This window comes from Dysidea avara, chromosome 8, assembly GCF_963678975.1.
Source record: "Dysidea avara chromosome 8, odDysAvar1.4, whole genome shotgun sequence".
Classification (NCBI taxonomy): domain Eukaryota; kingdom Metazoa; phylum Porifera; class Demospongiae; order Dictyoceratida; family Dysideidae; genus Dysidea; species Dysidea avara.
The window spans coordinates 28,356,376-28,377,707 of record NC_089279.1 but is presented as its reverse complement, the minus strand read 5'-3'; the positions used below and the strand labels follow the sequence as shown (position 1 = coordinate 28,377,707).

At 35.4% G+C, this 21,332-nt stretch overlaps 1 protein-coding gene across 1 annotated transcript; it reads left to right on the top strand.

Moving 5' to 3' along the window:
- The first annotated feature begins 10,858 nt into the window (after positions 1-10,858).
- On the top strand, positions 10,859-18,486 carry LOC136262907 (conserved oligomeric Golgi complex subunit 4-like). The gene is made up of 12 exons (XM_066057325.1): positions 10,859-10,921; positions 11,228-11,284; positions 11,738-11,807; positions 13,725-13,800; positions 14,136-14,198; positions 14,251-14,310; positions 14,376-14,522; positions 14,576-14,659; positions 16,737-16,838; positions 16,895-17,149; positions 17,717-17,808; positions 18,347-18,486. Exons 3-10 carry the CDS (start codon positions 11,764-11,766, stop codon positions 17,054-17,056), a joined length of 738 nt encoding a protein of 245 aa, XP_065913397.1. The 5' UTR covers positions 10,859-10,921; positions 11,228-11,284; positions 11,738-11,763; the 3' UTR covers positions 17,057-17,149; positions 17,717-17,808; positions 18,347-18,486.
- The last annotated feature ends 2,846 nt before the right edge of the window (positions 18,487-21,332 follow it).

The following is a 21,332-nucleotide window of genomic DNA, read 5'->3' as shown; positions in this document are numbered from 1 at the left end:
AGCTTATACATGAAGTATAGAGTTTTAATTTGATGAAGTAGATCAAAGTACACTTTTAGAACTGACAAGGCTTTATTGAAGTAAAAGGCTGCAGTATTGCAGTAACCATTGATTTAAATGTCAAACCTTACACAATACTTTGCCAAGGCAACGGTTGACCAATGTTTAATAATTTCAGTTTTTGCTCTTGCTATAGAGAAAGTAGATGGTGTGTGTTTGTCACCTGCATTTGTAATCAATCTCATTTCTCTCTCACGTTTGAAGGGCCATGTGTACGAAGCCACGAAGAGAGTTGATGGTGTTATGGACCTAAAGCTTCTGCTGATATCATATACAATAATTACATTTGCTAAAGATGCATCAGCCACAAATCTTTTGAACATTGATTATTTGTTTGCTTGCTATAGTTGCATCAGCCACCCTTTAGAAAGCTAACAATTAATCGATGCAAATAAGATTTATGGTTATTGTTTCTTTGCAGAACTGCGTGGATGGAGTGTGCACATCACTGCAAAGTGGAGACTATGAAAAGGTAAACAATCTAACAATAAATATGTTGGTTTGTAGATAATAACAATGCTTTCAAATTATATAGTCATCTGATCATATCCATCGCTACCTCACCTTGGATGAATGTTTTCTGAAGGAAACAGCTAAAGAATCTGAAGAAGGTGCACACATTAATAAAATTGATCCTTGTGCTTCTAAAAATATCAGGTATGTGGTGAAGTGACCACATGCTGGCTTATTCAACAACCTTTTATACTGCAAAATAAGTTTTATAACCTGTAATAATAGTTTATACTGTCACCATGGTAGCTGCTGAATACTAGACTGTGCTAGAGTTATCTCTTCAGTTTCTTTTCTACACTTATACGTGCTTGTTTTATTGGTGCAAAGCATATTAGCTGCTCTAGGCACTAAGATGTGTGTTTCACAAGATTTTCTTTATTTGGTGCTTGTGGGTGTAGTGGTGTTTTGCATGACTGTGTGTTAACTCCTACAAAACAAACTATCATAATTTACATTATCATAACAGATGTAATATGATGTTCCAACATCACGCCTGGTATGGTGCTAAGTAAGGCATTGGGTTTCCATATTAATAATGCCAAAATGACAATGCAAATTGTGTTATATGCACCAAGCCTACAATAATTTTGCAAATTCTTGTGTTTGGCAATTAACCGGTTAGCCAAACATGCATGTAGGTTATATAATCACTTAGGTCAAGTACAATGTTTTTTCAACAAGATGTAGCAAGCCAGAATTCAGCCAATATATATTTTGTGGTCTCTTATTTCAAGTGTAGTTTTGTGGTGTTTATTGCACTTGACTAAACACATTGGTTAATGCTAATAGTGCATGATGAAAGTAACAAACCACACACTTATTGAAGAAAACTGCTTTCTCATAGAATTTGCGAATGGTGTAAATGTATGTCTCATAAATAATCTCATATATGGTCCATTTCAACTGGAGGTGTGCAGAGTGCATTTCAACAGCTAAAAGAGTATGAAGTCCAGTTAAAGGGGATTGTAAGTAAGAGATTTGATGCAGCAGTGGAACTAAAGAATCCAGAAGAAATTACTAGGTCCTCTACCATGTCAGCTTTATTGTATTGGCACCACTGAATAACGTTAGTATATTACGTACTTTTTATTATTGCAGCCCACTATATATTTCTTAGTATTCATAGTGTGTGACATTTAATACCACTGTGTAGAGCACTAATTGCCCTACTAGTGCACACACACAATGAGTCAGTAAGACATTCTCTTGCATTCAGTTAGCTTTCCTTCATTGTTTCACTAATTAAACCATGATGTAATGAGACTAGTAGAGGAAATTGAAGCATGGTTAGGGTTTTGCCAATCAGACTAGATTTATGAGTCTGGCCATGCTTGTGGAACACATACTAACTTTAGGGAAGTGCTTCATCTCATTGTACAGCTTCTTAATCTCCTTTTTTGTACTACAGAAGTTATTTCCAAGACTGTTTTTGGTGGAGAAAAGTTTAAAACATTTCACCAGATACTTAAATTCACTGGTAAGCATAAGTTAGTGTCTTGCCACTGTTAAGATGACTGCATTAATATCATTAGACTCTACTATTAAAAATATTTAGGTGCTTTAGTTGTTATGTCAACATTTCATAATCACTGTATTTCTGGAGGTGATGAAATGAATTACATCAGGTTTAGGGGGAGCTGATCAGTGATATTAAGTTTAACACCCTTGATGAAGTATTTACACTTCGCACATTTTTTGTTACAGATATCCTGTACATCTATGCATAATCTACAAACTGTATCAAGAGCTGATGGTTAGTTTAATTTCTAGACACTGCCTTTTTACTCAAGTTTTAAACTATGGTATTTAATTCTTGGAAAAGTTGCATAGACTGTGTATAATCCTGAATAATCCTAGGGTGGTGGTATATGCAGTTTCTAAAAGGGCATACACTTTAGGCTTACATTTATTAGTATTCTTGATAACATGGTCTCTGTTGATAGGGACATATATTGGACTTTTGTCTGTGTTTATCTTGTGTCAAGCGGTTTCTTATTGTGAACATATTACAGCATTGGTTTTTGACTGCAGCATAATTAGCATGTTTTAATTGCAACTATACTGTTGCTTTATGTTACACATGTATCATTTGTAAATAAATGTGTATTTTAGGTCAAGGGGCTAGTGTAATTTATGCCGACAGACTAATGCTTCTGTATGAAGGGATAGCACAGATCGTGGAAGATCATCAACCATTAATTGAAGCATGTATGGTAAGTTTTATGGGCTATAGCTGATATCAGGTGATTTGCCTCCTGTTGCCTCTTAATCAAAGTTTACAAAACAACTAAACCTCTACAAATTGGATTTACTATAACATCTATAACACTACTATAAACATGGGTAGCTCAATATTTCCCATATCCAGGTAATCTATTATGTACACAAAAAAACATGCACCTGCATACTAAAATAAAGGATTTCCTTTTCTCAAGTACAATTTATGGCCTTTATATATATCAATTGTTTGTGATGTGATTGCTAGTTGGCATAGCTTAAAATAGAATTACTGCTCAGGTGTGGTTGTGTGTTGTCAATGCCGACTGCATAATTAAGTTGGTGTTACTTGTTGCCTAAAAAAATTAGATTTCATGTATTCAGACAATACATTAGTGACTGAGTACTACCTTAATTTAATCCGCATAAGCTAGTTGTGGAGGAGCAACGATGCATGGGAATTTGTTATTTGGTAGTGAGATTTTTAAGATGTTTTCTCATCGTACGTTTTCTTTTACTTTGTATGCTAAGACCACACTATTAATCCACCTCTTGATGTCTGGACATTAGATGACAGTCTTCTGTGTGTACTGCTGATAGGTGTGGTCAATTAAAATACTTAACCCTTTACATTGAATATGTATGCGTCAAGACTGTGTAGCTATTCTCTGCCAATTGTTTTTGGGCCTTTGGCTGTACTGAATGGCTTTCATTGTGCTTGTAACAAAATGAAAATATCGCAACAAGTCTATATTGTATGTGTCAGTTAAAAGCTATGGTAAAAGTACACCAAAAAATTCACTAGAGTAGGGACCATAGCACATTGATAAGAAGTACTGAAACAAGCTGGAGAAGTGCATGATATTAAATCGCAGTTAAACAATAAGAAGTACTGTGCTCAAGATACCATAACGGAAATGCACAATAGAGATAATTTTACTGTGATTTAATATCATGCACTACTCCAGCTTGTTTCAGTACTTTTTATCAATGTGCTATGGTCCCTACTCCAGTTGAAAATTCCAAAAAAATTTGTGTACTTGTTTGTTAACCTTTTTTGTAAATAATTATTATGACTGGTGAACCCACATATACCGCATCAAAAGAAAGAAATGGTGCTGCATACCCAATTATCATCTGAAAAGTGAAGTATCTATTACGCTTCGTTGTCAGCTATGTTCAACCCGTTACACAGCAGTACAAATCAAAAACTGTTCAAAAAGCGCCTCTGCAATCAAAGTAGCCACTATGAAAAATACGGATGATTTCCATTACGAAAGGAAGCCATCACGTGCTACCGCCAAATTGACACTTTTCGCTGTCAGAAAAGATAAATGGGACACAAAGGAGGACACTGGCAAGTCCACAAAGAATGCATTGTACGTACTGTGGCATGCCAAAAGGCACCTCTCAGGCTGAAGCGACGTTGAACAGTGAAAAAATCAAGCCCGTAGCCTTAGCCATTGTCGAGATACACTTGTCTGAAGGCATCAGTCTGTCAGTTACTCAATCAGTTCCTCAGTCAGTCAGTCAGTAGAAAATTCCGTTAATTTTTTTTTTTAATTCCGTAGCAACTTGTTGAAACCATTTCGGGTTGATTTGAAGACTTGTTTGGGCTTAGTTTTCCTTACCAATACTACCTCATCGTCGTCTGGGAAAAGTGAGGCTGGTTTTGGGTGATGTTTTTCATGCCCACTCCTTTGTGGTCCCTACTATACAGTACTATCAAACTGTATGATACTATCGTACTGTATGGTTAGCATGCTTTTTAAAAATATCTTTGATTCAAGTGTCTGCTTAATGAACAACTGCGTAACTGCAACATGTTTAATTGTTGTGTGACATTTTCTGTATTATCCTGGTCTATCAGAAGTGCATCAGTATAGCATGTCATTTAGTTGAGTACTTTTCCATATGCTGTATGAAGAAGGCTTTTAGTGATTCAGAAGTTACAGCGATGTAGCAATATTTAAGCATTACGGTACTATGTAGTTTTAGTTTATAAAGCTCTGTACAAGTATATTACCACTTGCTGCACTCCCTCTCTTAATGGAAATATCCTACAGACAGTCTGTTTTCCCAACATCAATTTTGTTTATTGATACGTTGGTATGCTAAATCTGTTTTGATTCATCCTTGTTGGTCCTTTGTGGAAGGGTCATGTTAAACATTACTGAAAGAATTTGATTGTAACACACACTGAGACATCACACTACTTAAGATTACCTGGTTACTTAACTACTAAAATAGAGTCGCAAATTACAATCCATACACAAGTGATACATGCTTTGCTATGTGACATGTACATCTGTGTAAGTATTCTTGTATTTGTGATTTGATCTCTACATAGATACAACCACCACTTCTTCGTTAGTTTTGAAAAAAAACCTTAATTTAAATTCAGGCTATGCATGCATTCATACAATATATCTAGCTTGCATATTAACATGCAATAATAATTTGTTGGTACGTACTTACGTACCTATCAATATATTGCTTCCACAACCTCCCCGGAGCTTTACTAGGAACATTGACACAAACTATTGCCCCACCATGAGGTGTTTGACAACCGCTTGTTAGTATTAATTAAGTGCTCAAATGATTTTTTGTTGTTCTGTTTTAAATGATGAAATTTCCTGTATTGCAATCGTGAGTGATTTGACACACTAGTAAGGTTTCCCTGCATATGGGGCATTTGACTTTAAGGTGTGTCAAATCTTCACCATTGCCCGATATAATCCCAAGGGGGATAGTGTGGCAATGTAATATGATGATAGGAGCACAGTCACAATTTTCTATACCTGACTGTATTCAATAGACCAACGCTACTCCAATCCATGCCTGGAAAATAATAGGATTACCCTGCTATTGCATCTTAACTACTTAGGCGTGTTGTAGTTTTTACATAATTGTTGCTTAATTTATTGGTTGGTACTAATTTTCTTTACAGATAGGGAGTATTTTTGTTGAAGTATTCAATTTGTCTGTCAGTTTATAAAGCAGTAAATTCCAATGAATAGAAAATCTCGTTATCTTAATCAGCTGAACACTAACACTAGGACAGTATGGCTTTGATGGTCACTTCCCATAGACCAGCTGACGCTACTGCAAAAGAACTCTGTTAAGTTTCAATGTTGTAGGTAGTAGTTTTTTCAAGTGTAAGTTTCATGTGTATAGTTTGCAGAGGTGAAAGTAAGCTTTCATAATTAACCAGATAAATGTCAGATGATTTGTCTGACATGCCTACTGCTCAGTGAGCCAACAATGCAGTTGCCCCCAGAAATCTTTCAATGAATAGAGGTATGTCAATTACAAATACATGTACAGGAGGTTGCAAAACAAAACCAATTGCTTTACAATGAAATGGGAAGTAGTGTTGCTAATTTGATAAAGAAATTACTGATATACCTTTATTTTCACTCCCCTGCAGTAGTGATTTAATGCATCATGGAAAAGCACACATATCTACTTTTGTGATAGTATTGGCTCTCTATATAAACATATATTTGTTTGTAGTATTAACATGTGTATATATACATCTATAGGTTCTGATAAAATGCCATTTCTCATGGAACAACTGAAGGTATCAATTTAAATTTTATGTGTGTGCATATATGCATCACAAACAAGAAGCGTGTAGATATTGTACTGTTTAACAACTTGCATGCGCTGTAGTGATGATGTTACCATGAGGAATGCAGGACAGATAAGTAGTTTGGATGAGCATGTGATTCTACTTGAACCAGTGTACACTTACATTGCCATACATGGTGACAAACAGGATGGAATGTCCCTATCCTAGATCTTAAGTTGCACTACAAAGCTTTCTGTGTACTGTATCACAGACATATTCATTATCTTTCACTTTAATTCATTGTACAATCTCTACAGCAGCTGGTTTCTGCTGGACAAATAACAGACTGTAATGAGAAAAGACTGTTGCAGAACTTGCTACCAAAAACTATAGAATTGTTTACAGCTTGTTGTTGTACTCTTTCAGTAGACACTATTGTGAATGAAGTATCCAATGATCGCTTTCCATTAACACTACAATAACCTGGCTAGAACTGTTTCAATTGTGCATGAATATGTTTGTGTGTACCAGAAAAATGAAAACAAAAACTTTTTTATAGTCTCAACAATTTATTTTTTAGAGTCAAAGTTTAACTAGCATAATATATGATAACAAGTTAGGTACAGTATATCTGCCTAAATGTTGTAATGACTAAGATTTAGGTCTTTTCATGAAACGAAAAGTTGAGTCACAAGTGTTTATTGCTTTTGTATTAAGTTTAGTCATGAAAGACCACTCAGTTAAATTTGTGAAAGGTGTGTTTATTACTCTCCAAGTTTGTTAAAGTTTACATATGACATAAAACCACTTAACTAAAGTTGTTAATTAATGAAAAGTGTTTCTGTAAATTTTTCTAGATTTGCAGGTCATATTAATAACATTTCACATGCAGAGAATAATATGCTTGCCAAAAACTTTTCCTTACAAAAATTTATTGTATTTAATGTACTGAACTTTGAACTTGTTGTCTATTTATGGTTAGCAGCCATGAGCCAGTAGTCTCAAATCCTGTGTGTACAGCTGAAGCAACAATGAATGAATAACCAATTTAGTGATGTCAACGATCATGCCACGATAGTGGTGATGATGTAGTTTATCATGCTGAAAAATTTTGATTACAGTTTTGTAATTAATTGGGTGATTGAGTATATTTTCCAAATTTTATGTTGCTACTGTTTCTACTAGTAGCTGATGAATTTAGTTATGTATAGATAACTTGTCACCCGACAGTGTTATAACCGAGACTCTATTAGAAATAGGTGTGTCTAAAAGACATGCAATGCAATTATTGTAAACTTATTGCTATGAAATAAGTTTATGGAAAGGAATCCTTTCAGCTTGATCAAAATAGTTGTTAACCAGTCAACAAGACAGGTTATTGAGGTTTTGAGAGTCAAGTAATTGCTACAGGTAGACATTTCTTTTAAAATTATAACCGTCACATGATTATTGTTACAGCAAGGATTAGTCACTAGACATCATGCTACATTTCTTATAGTTATATGTGTACTGTTTCCAAGACTACTGTACATCTTGTAACTTTTGACTACTTCAAAACATGGGGTCATATGTTCTATCAGTGTTTAGTTTATAAATAGATTTAGTGATACAGGTAAGCAGTATGGCTTTATAACAAGTCTCCATAGCACTCCACCCTAGTGTTAATCCAATTCAGTGGTGCACTTTTAACATTTTAGATGGCTCTATAAGGAAAGCTATGTGTATTGTAAGAATAGGTTAATTCCTTTGATCAGGAAGATTGATTGGCATGCATCAAAAGCTGTGGTGTTTGCTGTCTATTAGCATCCAACGGTGCTAGAGTTGTGGTCCTATTGGTCATGTATGTTTTGTTTGTTAATAAGATTGTAGTAGAATCCAGTCAGTAATTGACTATAGTGGTAATTAAGGTATTCACCCCCACTGATTAAATCTGTCACAGAAAGGATTTTGTAAACCATGTTGTGTACATGATAATTATGCTTGTGCCTCCAAAACTTGTTGCCCTAAATAGTAAAAGAGTATCACTGTTTCTCTGAAACTATCTATGCATATATACAACTTCTTAGAACAATAGATTGGAATTTTGCCTATTACAAAATCCACGCTAGTATAATGATAGCTGTATAACAGTGCATGATGTTTTTGCACACACATACCCACGTGGAGTATGGGAATATATATACACTCTATAGTTTAGTGTGTTCACATGCAACTCTCACATGTATAGGAGGAATGTGATAGACAATTAGATGCTATAATGAAACAATATCAGGGAGAAAGGCAACTGGAGCAAAAGGCAAGCATTGTGATATTACTCAACAACATCCAGCGTTCATGTGATTGTTTTTTCAACAGGTGAAACAAGTGGTGAGTCATTCCAGTCAAGTCACTCCCAGGTAAAACAATTAAACAGAAATTAAATTATGGTTTGACAGAAGTCTCACTCTCACTGACTCTTTCCTAGAGAATATGGTTTCCAATTATTAAATTGTTGAATTGAAGTTTAACTAGTTACAGTAAAATATTTAACATATTTTGTCCAACTTTGTACATCTGATTTTGTTTTTCACGATTTCCATCTTCCCCATCTTCATCAATGGTATAGCAAATTGCATGCTTCTGTTATTTCATTCAACACAGCTGTGGTCTGCTTGAAACTATCAACCTATACTGACTGTTGCTATGTTGTGTACATTTAACAGTGTTAAGTTGCTGACACATTTAATTGTGAAGACATCTTGACGGACCACATGCTTGATTGAAAGCTTATGACAAAATCATAATCTGTAAATCTCACGCTTTTAACTTATTTTCTTTCTTTTCCTTATAATGCTAATAAAATTATAAAAGACAACTGCATACAATATGTAAAATTGGTGTCCGATAGAATTTGAATGAAGGACATTTATATATGACTATTTGTACTAGTGTAATACCACATTGTTTCAGTGTGAAAGATCACCTCCAACCGCTAAATATTGGTATTTAATAAAAAGCTGTCCATACCCACTTTCTTTTCAATATTGATCTAATGAGAATTTAAATGATGATACTATACAATATATAAACATGTTTATTGAGTCTTTGATTCAGAACTTGCATAACTAAAGCCTTATTTTCCATACAAAATTACTGCTTGTTTTGTACATAACACTATTGAAGTTACTTGTGTCTATGGTTAAATGTAAGTGATAAGGAGCAATTCAACTACACTTAATCACTGCAACACCTTCTTGTATAGGCCAGATCCGATGTTGTCTATCAGAGATGGCCATGTGTAATGCGCACGCTGAGCTCTACTTCAAGTTCCTACGCAAGAAGTTTGTTGTAAGTTAGGTGTGACAAAAACAGAAGGCCTTTCTTTCACACATTCATGCTCACACATATGCATCCCATATTGAGTAATTATCAGTAATATACCTTAGTGTTGTTTTTACAAGGAGTTTAAAACCATAACTGCATTTATTGGGCTTGCTAGAACATGTGAATGACTAACATGTGAGTATTTGTGTCAGAAGTAGTGTGGGTGATGTTTGCCTTCTACTAATTGTTATAACAACAAATTGCCATTCATAGCCCAACAATAATTGTGTTATTGTGGTGTACATAATGCCACAATCTTAAGAAGCCACACTAACAATTATCATCCTAAGGTTGAATTAAGGTAGAGAAGTGTACCACACCTTGTGATATAGATATTGTACTAAATACACTGGCTTTTTGTAAGATAAGTAATTATTAAAGTGTTTCATTTAGTTTTCACTGGGCAGGTGCAAGTGGATTACAAACTCTGTTTGATTGTGGTTGCCTTTAAAGGGACCAAAGTTGCATATTCTGGCTTGATGGTATACATACATTTGTACCACCCATTGAGGGTGGATAGAGGAAGCAACTAGATTACTGCATGCCAAGGAATCTATCCCTTCATTGGTTTTGCTAACCAATATAGGGTAAAAGTGTTATTGTATATATACAATCACTTTTTAATGTATTTCTTATATGCAACTCTATACATATGGTATATAGGGCAGTGGAGCTTCAGGAGACCAAGCTGCTTTAGGTATTATAGTAATACATTCAATATCAATATTGATTTTGTGTATAGTGATAGTGTGCAAGCACTATTGAAAGTATTTATATGACTGATGCATTGTACAATTATGTACTGTAATGGTTTGTTTATATATTTTGAATTGTAGCAACGTCCAGAGCAGGTGTGGTTGTCAAACAGTCAAGAACTAGCCGCTTACTGCAAGTATGTCATGTTGAACAAATAGTAACTAGAATTTTTACACTGTATTTTTTTGCTATAGGAGCTAATGAGCCAATACTTTACAATCGAAAACTTCTTTCTGAAAGAAACCTTCTCTAAGGTGTATTTCTATTGTATTCTCTTTATTCTTGGTTACTAAGTTGAAAGACTGTCTGAATGCTGTGACTAATTGAAGTTAATTGTATATTAATTGATCAGGTAGTGAAAATGTCTACAGTTAGTTCTGACGGCAAGACAACCAGTGTGGTAGACGATGGCTTCTACATTATTCACAAGTGTCTCAGGTATGCATGGGAATAATGGACTATAACTACAACTGCACTGATAGTATCTCATGGTAGAACCTTGTAAAAACTTCAGACACATTTGAATGGTGGAATTTTCAACCTTACATTTTTTCTGTTAAATTGTAAATTAATAGTAAATAAATTATTATGTTTTACTCTGTATATAATGCATTGTGTTTAGCCAAACAATGCTTGTTATAAATTTAATTATGTCTGTGGTTTTCTAGGGTATAGAGTTACTGGACTTTAAGGCTGTTAAAGGGGTTTTACTATATCATTTCTTTGTCTTTATTTTCCTTTTAGGAGATCCTTTAGCAGTTGTAGTGTGGATGGAGCATGTGCCATGTTAAACCACTCCTGGTATGTGTTGAAACCTAACTACTGGATCTGCATCTCTATAATAGTGTTTCTGGGTATATAATTTGCACTTGTATGGCAAAGGAAGCCAGACAGTGTTTAACTTTAAAGTTTCAGTACCAATGACGCATTCTGCCCCTATGATGTAACAGTTCTACAGTGTCATATGCTGGTATGTGTAGTGTAAATTCAAAACTTGTTGGAATTTACATCCTGACACTGAATGGGTATTGGGAAGCTCAAAAATATTTTTTGTATGGCTTTAAACATCCTTTTGTGCAGTGAAGAAGCTCTTGCTGAAAGCCCCTACTATATTGCCAGCTCCTTGTCTTGATTTAGGTTACCATATTGTTTAGGTTTCACTGTATAAAATGACAAGTAAATTTTGCAGACACAATGTACCTAGGAGACAACACTTTTTCTCTTTGCTGAAATTCATGTGTTTTGTTCTTCCAGCACACTGTTAATGACAGACCATAAAGATGCTAAGACTGAAGGCAAGCTACCCTACCACCAGTTATGCAGGGTAAGGCGACAGTAGATTTGTAACCATAGCAAAGTATGTATTTTGTCACAAGCATGGGATTCAATCTATCCTCTATAAGGCTTGATTGGCAAAGAATTTAATTTTATAACAATGGTGAATTTCTATCGCATTCACCAAAGTACCAATATCATCGTAACTCCAATGTTCCATGACTAATGTCAGTAATGAGAAGTCCACCAGATTAATAGTTTGCCTATATATTTTATTGCCAAATATATTCCCACCAACTAGATCACGTATACAGCATACCACATACCATGCTCTACATGCATGGTACCAACCATGCCATATCAGGTATGTGTATTTTTTACTGGTGTATCTATTTGACTAATAGATATTGTACTCTTTTTTTGGCTATAACATAGAATTAACATGAACTGCTGTCAAGTACACCCTTGCACGTGTTATGATGCGTACACTAAATTGGAGTGATGTAATCACATTATGATTTATAAACCTTTCGGTAGAAAGTTATAAAGTATGTTGAAAAATTTTGTATTACAGTTCTGTTTTTATCTGGAAACCTTTTGCTTGTTTTTGCAAGACCTGGCAAGCCTCCACTTATTAAATGCTTCAAAAAGCAGCTGTCCTAATATAAAGTATTCATACATCCATGTGTCTTATTATAATACACGCCCAGTAATTATGCATACTTTATTCCTTTTACAATTTACAAAATTTAACATCTATAAGTTGACATAAAAACGAAGACAGTCATGCAGGTCAAACAAAGACATACCAGCTCAGTGCGTAAACAGCCAATCAAGTCTAGTAACACTTAGAGTCATGTAGAGTACAGATTTATATACAAGACTAACAGCAAGGGTGCACTGTGATTGCATTGCCAGACCCTTTTTCTTATTGTCAAAAAGAGACAAGTCTGTGAATGCAGACTAGTTCTACAATCTCCATATTCTGGGAGTTCTACCATTTTACTGTGAAGCTTCTAATTGCTGTTAAATTACAGAATCACTTTTGTGTGTAAATGATGCTTTCATTGTGTGTCCAGCAGGTTCATAGGTTCATATCAGTTGATGAACCTCTTCTCCTGTACGTAAGAAACCACCAGACTTTTGAATACAATGAACTACGTCATCAGTAACATTGTACTTATAACAAGTACACCTTAGCTATGTTTGAGACCTACTTGACATAGTCACTACAATGAGGTGGTCTTATTAATGAGGTCATGAAGTATACCTTTTAGATCTACTAGACATGTAAAATGCCTTCAGAATTTATTTCCACGACTTTAGGTAGTGCTTGGTCAGTAATGCTGCCACATCACACAAGTAATGTGATGTTTCAGCTCCCCGGGATAACATCAGCTTAAGCTGCCTATCCCAGTACACAATCAATCAAATACTCTGATAAGTATGTAAACATATGCAAACAGAAAGATATCGAAAGGAACAAGACGAAAGTTAGCCTTCTAAACAGTATCCGGACAGTAAGCCTTGTGAAGTACACCAATATGAGCTTCATAATGAATTATTTACACCTCAACAATCCTGTCCAGACCAATACTAAGACCACAAACTTCTAAACACTTATACAATTATAGAGCTCAAAGTTGGCAAGTCAAAGGATATTGCAACGGTACCACTCAAACGCAACATCATCTCACAAGAGTGCAAGCAATAAAAAACTCACTAATTAAAGAGCACGGCACAGATGACATTGCATTTAAGTGGTATGTACTATATGTGATGAATGTTATAGTGTATGGGTTGTATGTGGCTAACAGATGGTCCACATGTTATGGAATCTAGACAAGTGCCTGTGGACCTGGAATTTGGAATTTCTTATTATTATTTAAACAGCATAACTTCATGTAGACAAAGGATTGATCATCACTTGGGATCACACCTTATAATCCTCTTCTTTCCTCCACAGAATGGAATGGGCTGGTGTACTCCAAGGCAAATATCCGACCACCATAGAGCCTGAGGGTACCCTCTCCACCAGTTTGGTGAGTATTAGCTGTACTTGTTGTAACAATTATATTTTATACCATTGGTGAAGAGCGTAAACTTGAGTACGGCCAGGTCTATGTACCCACAATATTTTAGTAAATTGTTTATTTTGCATGCTTGCAGAGAGTCATGCATGTTCATAATCCCTTGTCTTGTGATGCAGTGGAACCTACATAGTTACTCTAATCTGATAGTCACCCCCGTGGTGAATTCTCTTGGCTCAGTATACAGGTAGACGGCTAGGAGGGCGGTTGTTCCTTCTCATGTTTTAAGTGGTGTGTATAAATTAATCAACTTGTCATGTCATTATGTACTGTATTGCACACTTTAGGTGGTGTTGAATGACATTGAGGTGACCATTAATAACATACAGAAACTGACCAAATCACTTCAGGCATGTTCCCTGCTCTAGTGTGCTTTGCATATGCTATAGAAACATTTTACAGGCTGAGTCTACCAAGTTGATGGTTAAAATTGGTGGGTCAAGCAGTGAAGCTAAGCTTGACGTAAGTAGGAGTTTAGATGTGTGAGAATCTGTGGTCATTTTTTTCGATGTCGTTACTTTGTTTAGAGTTGTGTTGCTGACTTGGGAAGCTCTGCAGCCTCATTTAAGGAGCTCCGTGAGACTGCCATATCTTCTGTCTGTGAGAAACTGTTGCTGCCGAAGTTTCAACCACTGGTAGAAGTGTTTGGTAGTTTTAGCCATGTTTTGTCTGAGGTAGTCACCATTTTAAGTGTTCACCAGGTAGAATAACATGTTATCGCTTATAGAAAGATTATTCCAATTACGAAGTCAATGATCCTTTTGTTCAAGGATTTATTTTAGGGGCTGATGTGATTTTCAATGAAGTCAAAGTATGTTACGTGTGTGAGATGTGGGTTTGATGAATGGTGTATTAAAGGTGTAACCATATACTCAAGAGTTGGAATAAACACATATTATATGGTGTTTGCTCACAATGTGTGTGTGCACATGCACGCACAAATGCATACACACACATTCATAGTGTAGTACAGTGCGGGTGTTATACTGTGCATCAGGATGAATTCATTATAGTGACATTATCTATGATACATTTCTCAGTGAAAGTTCACACACCCAGTTAAACTCTCAAGGTTGCCATGCCAACTCATTTAGGCAATCACAACAGTGAGATTATCAAATAGTTTGTTAGACTAAATAGTGTCACCTGATGTGATTTCATTATCTTTCATGCTGAACACAAAACACTACATCATCAAAGGTACTTACACTGTATGTACTTTGCTATACTAATATTATCCAAGTAGTTACACAGTTTGTTTCTAGGTGTAAGAAGAACTAGGGAGGAAACTGAATTAGTATGGCTGCATGTGTTTATTAGAGGGTAGGTAGGATAGAAGAGGGCTTTTTATATTATAAAAGTGTGTGTGTGTGTGTGTGTGTGTGTGTGTGTGTGTGTGTGTGTGTGTGTGTGTGTGTGTGTGTGTGTGTGTGTGTGTGTGTGTGTGTGTGTGTGTGCATGAGGCAGCATGGTCGAGTGGTTAGAGTACTGATACTGACAATCTCAAGGTTCCAAGTTTGATTCTTGGTGACGCCCACACCCAGTTACTGTTGTTACGTCCAGATCTGTTAATGGGTAGGTACCTGGTATTTAGTTAGGAGGCAAATGACAACTATCTATGTCTCACATAATGGGTGAGGTTCAAGTGGGAATTTAGGTGCCATCCATGAAACATGCCTTTGCAGTGTCCTAGTCCTGCCCCAGGAGGATTTTCCTAAGTAGTGTACAGGTGGTTCAATGTTTCACTGGGTGCTGTAATATGGCAGCCAATGAATTTCTTTTTTACTTTGTATATGTGTGTGTGTGTGTGTGTGTGTGTGTGTGTGTGTGTGTGTGTGTGTGTGTGTGTGTGTGTGTGTGTGTGTGTGTGTGTGTGTGTGTGTGTGTGTGTGTGTGTGAGTATGTGTGTGTGTTTGTAGTGTGGGAGTGTCAGTGTAAGCCTGGCATCCCATCACTTTAGTGATGATAAAATCACATCATGTGATGGGTGTTTATTGTATATGAATATGACCCTTTGCACAAACAACATACTTGCACACACCCACGCACGCATGAAATGTACATTGTGTGTATATATTGTATTATTTTCGAAAGCATAATTATGATTAGAAAGTGAAGGCAGAGAGCTATAAACAGTGAGTGGGTGATGGCACTGTGTCTTGTTATGATCACACTGGGTGGTGTTATTTGGTCTACAAAGGTATTTGATAACTCTTGGATCTTAAACATTGCACAACAAGACACCATAATAGCATACCAGGCCTTTTGTCTTCAAGATTCTTATTATTATTATTAGCACTTTACAGTGAGTGTTCTTGTGTGTGACTATCATTAAGGAAAATGTGAATATCGTTACACTCCAGTAGGTACATTTTGTTATTACCTAAGCATAAAGTGAAGCTAATTCGTATGGCACTACATCTAAAAATACTGACATTAGGATGTGCAAAACTTTTTTACACATCCTTATGTCCGTATTGTGAAAATTGTGCACTTATGAAGAAAATATAAGTTTTTACTTTAAAAGTTTTATTTTTCACAAAGTGCACACAATTTTCATGCTATACTACTGTACTATGCAGAACTGAGCATAATCCTTTACACAACACACCCGAGTATGTTAAAGTGAGTATGTGAGGGCCACTTATTCTATAGTGCAGTGAAACCTCATTAATAGGGCCATGTATCGGACAAAAATATGGCTCCGATTAGTAAAGTGGGTTGAATATTGCATGAGGTCATAAAGTACACCTTAGCTACCTATTTGACATGGTCACTACATGAAGTGGTCTTATTAATGGGGTAATGAAATACACAATGAGGTAGCCCTACTACAGAGGTGGCTACTAAGTGAGGTTTTACTGTAGTAACTGTATGTGTTGCTGCAGGTGACTCTTATGCCAGAAGTTTTTAACCTGCTTCTCTCTAATTTGACCAATGAAATTGCTTACAAGATTGAAGACCAAATATTCAAGTGTCGCTTCAACGAGGTAATATTTTTTAGAGTTTTATTGTTATTATGATGGGTGTGTTATGTTATATGTAGCTAGGTGGTGTGCAGTTTGACAACAATTTGAGGATTCTGGTTGGCTATTTCTCATCACTAACACAGTGGGCCATCCAGGATAAATTTGCCCGTCTCTCACAAATGGGGACCATCCTAAACCTGGGATTACCACATGACAGAACACTACAAAATTTCAAATAAGAGATTATAGTTGACTGACTCAACTATATGTAGTGAATGTTAAAGATACATGTGGACCCGCATAGCATAAACAAAGTTAAAAGCAAAGTTTTGGTATGTTATAGTTTCAGCAATATGTAGCAATTATGTATCTGAGCGTTGATAAGCTACAGAACTATAGATAGAGTTAGTTTTCATTCATATTTGTGAGTTGATGAAAGTCATCAAGTTAGTTTACTTTTATGTGACTGAAGTTTCTAAAGTAACAACTACTTGAACTGTGCCTCTACTGATGTCCCATATTTTGAATTGGTGTTAAAATTTCAGTTAACAATATGTGTTGTATTTAAACTTGAATTAGTGCATTCAGACTTTAAGAGTTAGAATTTGAAAACTTTTTTTGTAGGAGCATGCCTCCATGCAGGTTCCTAGCAAAAGCTTAAGGTTCACATACTGATTAAGCTTTGCATACTGTGTAGACCCCATCAACTGCTTGCCTAGCTATTCACTCATATTAGGTTTCTATGCCCTTGTGCTGGACATATGTGCAATATGTAGCTGGCCTGACCACTGAGTTCTTTCCTTGTCTTTTATTCTTACTGTATGTGCATGTGAAATAGTCCGTAACTATAAACATAGTTTTCTGTTAGTTGTTTCATCCATACAATGATAATTTTGTAGGTGAGTGAGATATTTGACTACTGGGGGCCAGGGTCTGGTCCACTGGTATGGAGGTTGACACCAGCTGACGTGAGAAGAACTTTTCACCTCAGGTAGTGTAGTGTTGTTTGAAAACATATTATTACTCAAGAAAAAAAAGAAACCCCTTTAGTGAAGAGCAAGGGTTTCATCGGGTCCATACTCAGCACAACACTGCTATTTATAATTCTGTGGACAAAAATTCATTACAAGCTTCCATCATGTTTATACTTCTTTTTACAAGGATCTTATGAAATGCGTGTACTGTTATAATCTTTACCACACTACATTTGTTACCACACATGAAACATTATTGTGACAACTTTCTACATAAACTAATGTTCATCACTCACTTCTTCATGAAAAAAATACTTTTGGTTCCTATTGTATAGTAATTTAATGTTTTAGTAGTTTTGATAAGTGGATTAAAAGACTGTTTGCCTGCCTACGTACTATATTCTCTGCCAGCCAACTCAACTCCAAAATTCTCTAGTAAAATACATGGTGTTACCTTAATGAAAAGTTGAACATCTATTTCATTTTATATCTGTTTTTGAGTACAGTAGGAACTACTCATTAGGAGTTGGTTATTATCATGTGTTCTACTTTCAGGGAGGACTTCAAAGGTGATGATATTAACAAGCTGAAACTCTAGTACAGTCACAAAAAAAAACTGAACAGTGTTATTAAAAAGCAAATTAAACATATTATAATTATTATGTCCAATTAATGTGTAACATTACAACACACACTGTTGAATATTTCAGTACACAATTTAATTTCCACTACATTGAAATCTATTGCTTGTAGTGGATTAAATTTTAACTTTCGAATATCCTTCATATGGTCCATGGTGGTTCTTCACACCTCATCTTCCACTGTGTTAGTTATTGTTATCACTTGTTCCCAGTGTATGTGAGTACCATTGAACACCTTCTGATGTTTGCTTGGTGATCATGCATGAACAATATGCTGACCCGCATGCAGGGACCAATAAAATAAAGCACCAATCACCAGCATAACTCTGACATGCCCGCTATAGTACACAAATTCTGATTCAAATCATTGGATAATGGCAATGTGTATATGATTGCGCTGATATTTTCTTTTTGGAATTGTATAGCAAATCTTATCAAGGAGGGAACTAGTGATGCACTGATTAATCGGTATAAATAATCAGAAATTGGTTTATCAGCTAAATTTCAGTAATGTTGGTAATTATTAGTAAGTTATTTAGCCTTACTGACCCTGATATTGTTTTCATAACAGTAAGACAAAAAAAATTAGGTTTAAAATGGCAAAATACTTGTGAAATTTTGGTAAACATAAACATCAGATCGGTTATCAGCATCAGCCGTTATGTAAATTTCAAATATTGGATAATTGACATAAGGGCCGTGCTGATCAGTATAATTAGTACTATAATTTAACTACATGGCTTAATGCTGTCGTTACTTGTGAGTACTATGTATATATGATGTTCATTTAAGTTGCATTGACCAACTGATTTGTGGTGGGCTTGGATCAATCCATTGCAAATGGTTGCTATAGTGTTGTTATCTTTCAATACGGCATTAGGATGAGTGATTTCATTTTGTGTCGTGAAAATGTATTACAGTCTAATGTGTGGGTATATACAAAAGACTATACCCCATACTATACATGCGACTGAAACAGAAGACCTTTCACACGTATATACGTACATGCTTATATGTATCATTTATCAGTAATATCTTTGTTCACTGTTTTACTCAAGGTTTCAAAAACCATAACTGCTTTAGTTAGCCTTCTAAAGGTGGGTGTTTGTATAGGCACCAGTGTGACATTGTGTGGGTGATGTTTGCCTTCTTACTAATTGCTATTACAACAAATTGCCATTCATAGTACAACAGTAATTATTGTGTACATAACAATCTGTGATATTATCATCAACCTGTATGGTCAAATTAGAGATGTGTCCACACCTCATGATCATGCAGTAAGTATTGTAGTAAAATTAATACACCAGTAAGGACATTAATTTTAGGATTTCACTTAGTTTTCACTGGGTGTGTGCAAGTAGACTCTTTACTATAGCTGCCTACTTTAAAGGAACCAATGTGCATTCTGGTTTGATGGCATACAATGCATGTACTAGTATAGGGTTGATACGGGAAACAACTAGATTTATTCCTTTATTGGTTTTATCAGCCAGCATGCTAGTAGTATATAAGCTGTTGTAAAATTAATATTTAATACAATCAGTTTTTAATGTATTTCTTATATACAACTTTTACTGACATTGTATAGGGCAATGGATATAGGAGACCAAACTGCTACTGGTAACTTTATTGTATAGAATATAATATATAGTATTCATCAACTCACAACATTCAGACACTCTTTTGACTAAAACTTCCTTAGCAACCAAGAATAAAAGGAACACACCCAGATTTCTTTTAGAAAGAAGTTTTCAATTGTAATATTGGCTCATTATAAGGTGAAGTAGTATTTTTTTCACTGCAGCATACTTGCAATAATTCTTTAAGTTGACTGCTTCAACAACCACACCTGCCTTGGTGTTGCTACAATTCAATTTATAAAACAATTATGTGTAATGAGAGGTGAAAATGCATCAGTCATGTAAATACTTTGAATGGTGCTTGTACATTATCGTTATACACAATCAATACGGATATTGAATATTAATTGCTCAGCTGGTAAAAAATGTTTACAGTTAGTTCTAATGGCAAAACAACCAGCATGGTAGATGATGGCTTCAACATCATTCACAAGTATCTCAGGTAACCATGGCAACTACACCGATGGTACATAAAACTAGACAAATTTCTGGACCTTAAAGGTTCTACTGTATCATTTCTTTGCCTTTATCTTCTCTTTTAGGTAATCATCACTAAGTAGTTGCTTGGATGAAACTGTGCCATGCATGGTGAACCACTTGCGGTAAGTACTGAAATTTGACAACTGAGCCTGGTGCAATTTGATAGTTTATTTATGTGACTTTGTGTTCTTGGTGAAAGATCAAATCCTGCTGTCATGGGCAATAAGACTGGTTTTCCCAAATCCAGTCACATAATACTATGAAACAGTTGTGTGATGTTATATGCACATGCATTGGTGTGTGTAGTGTAAATTAAAGTTAACTTCCTGACACAGGGTGGGAATGGAGAGCTCATAAAATTAAATTACTGTGTGGTTTTAAAAATTATTGAAGCTCCTGCTAAAAGCCCCTTATACTGTATGTTGTCAAACTTAATTATAGGCTACTGTTTTTGTTTAGGTTTCACTCCAAATTTTGCAGACACAATGTAATACTTTAGAAGGTGATACGTTTATTTCTCTTTGTTGAAATTCATTTTTTTTGCTTTGTTTTTGTAGTGCACTAGCTGGTAATGATAGACCATAGATGCAGACACCAGTTATGCGGGGTAGGCACAGTAGATTAGTATATATTAGCACTAATGTATAGTGGTTTTATTGGTTAATTCATAATAATGGCCGATGAATTTCCACCAAAATACTCCAATGTTCCATGACTAGCTATAATGTCAGTAATAAGAAGCCTATTCACCAGATTCACAGTTTCCAATATAGTTTA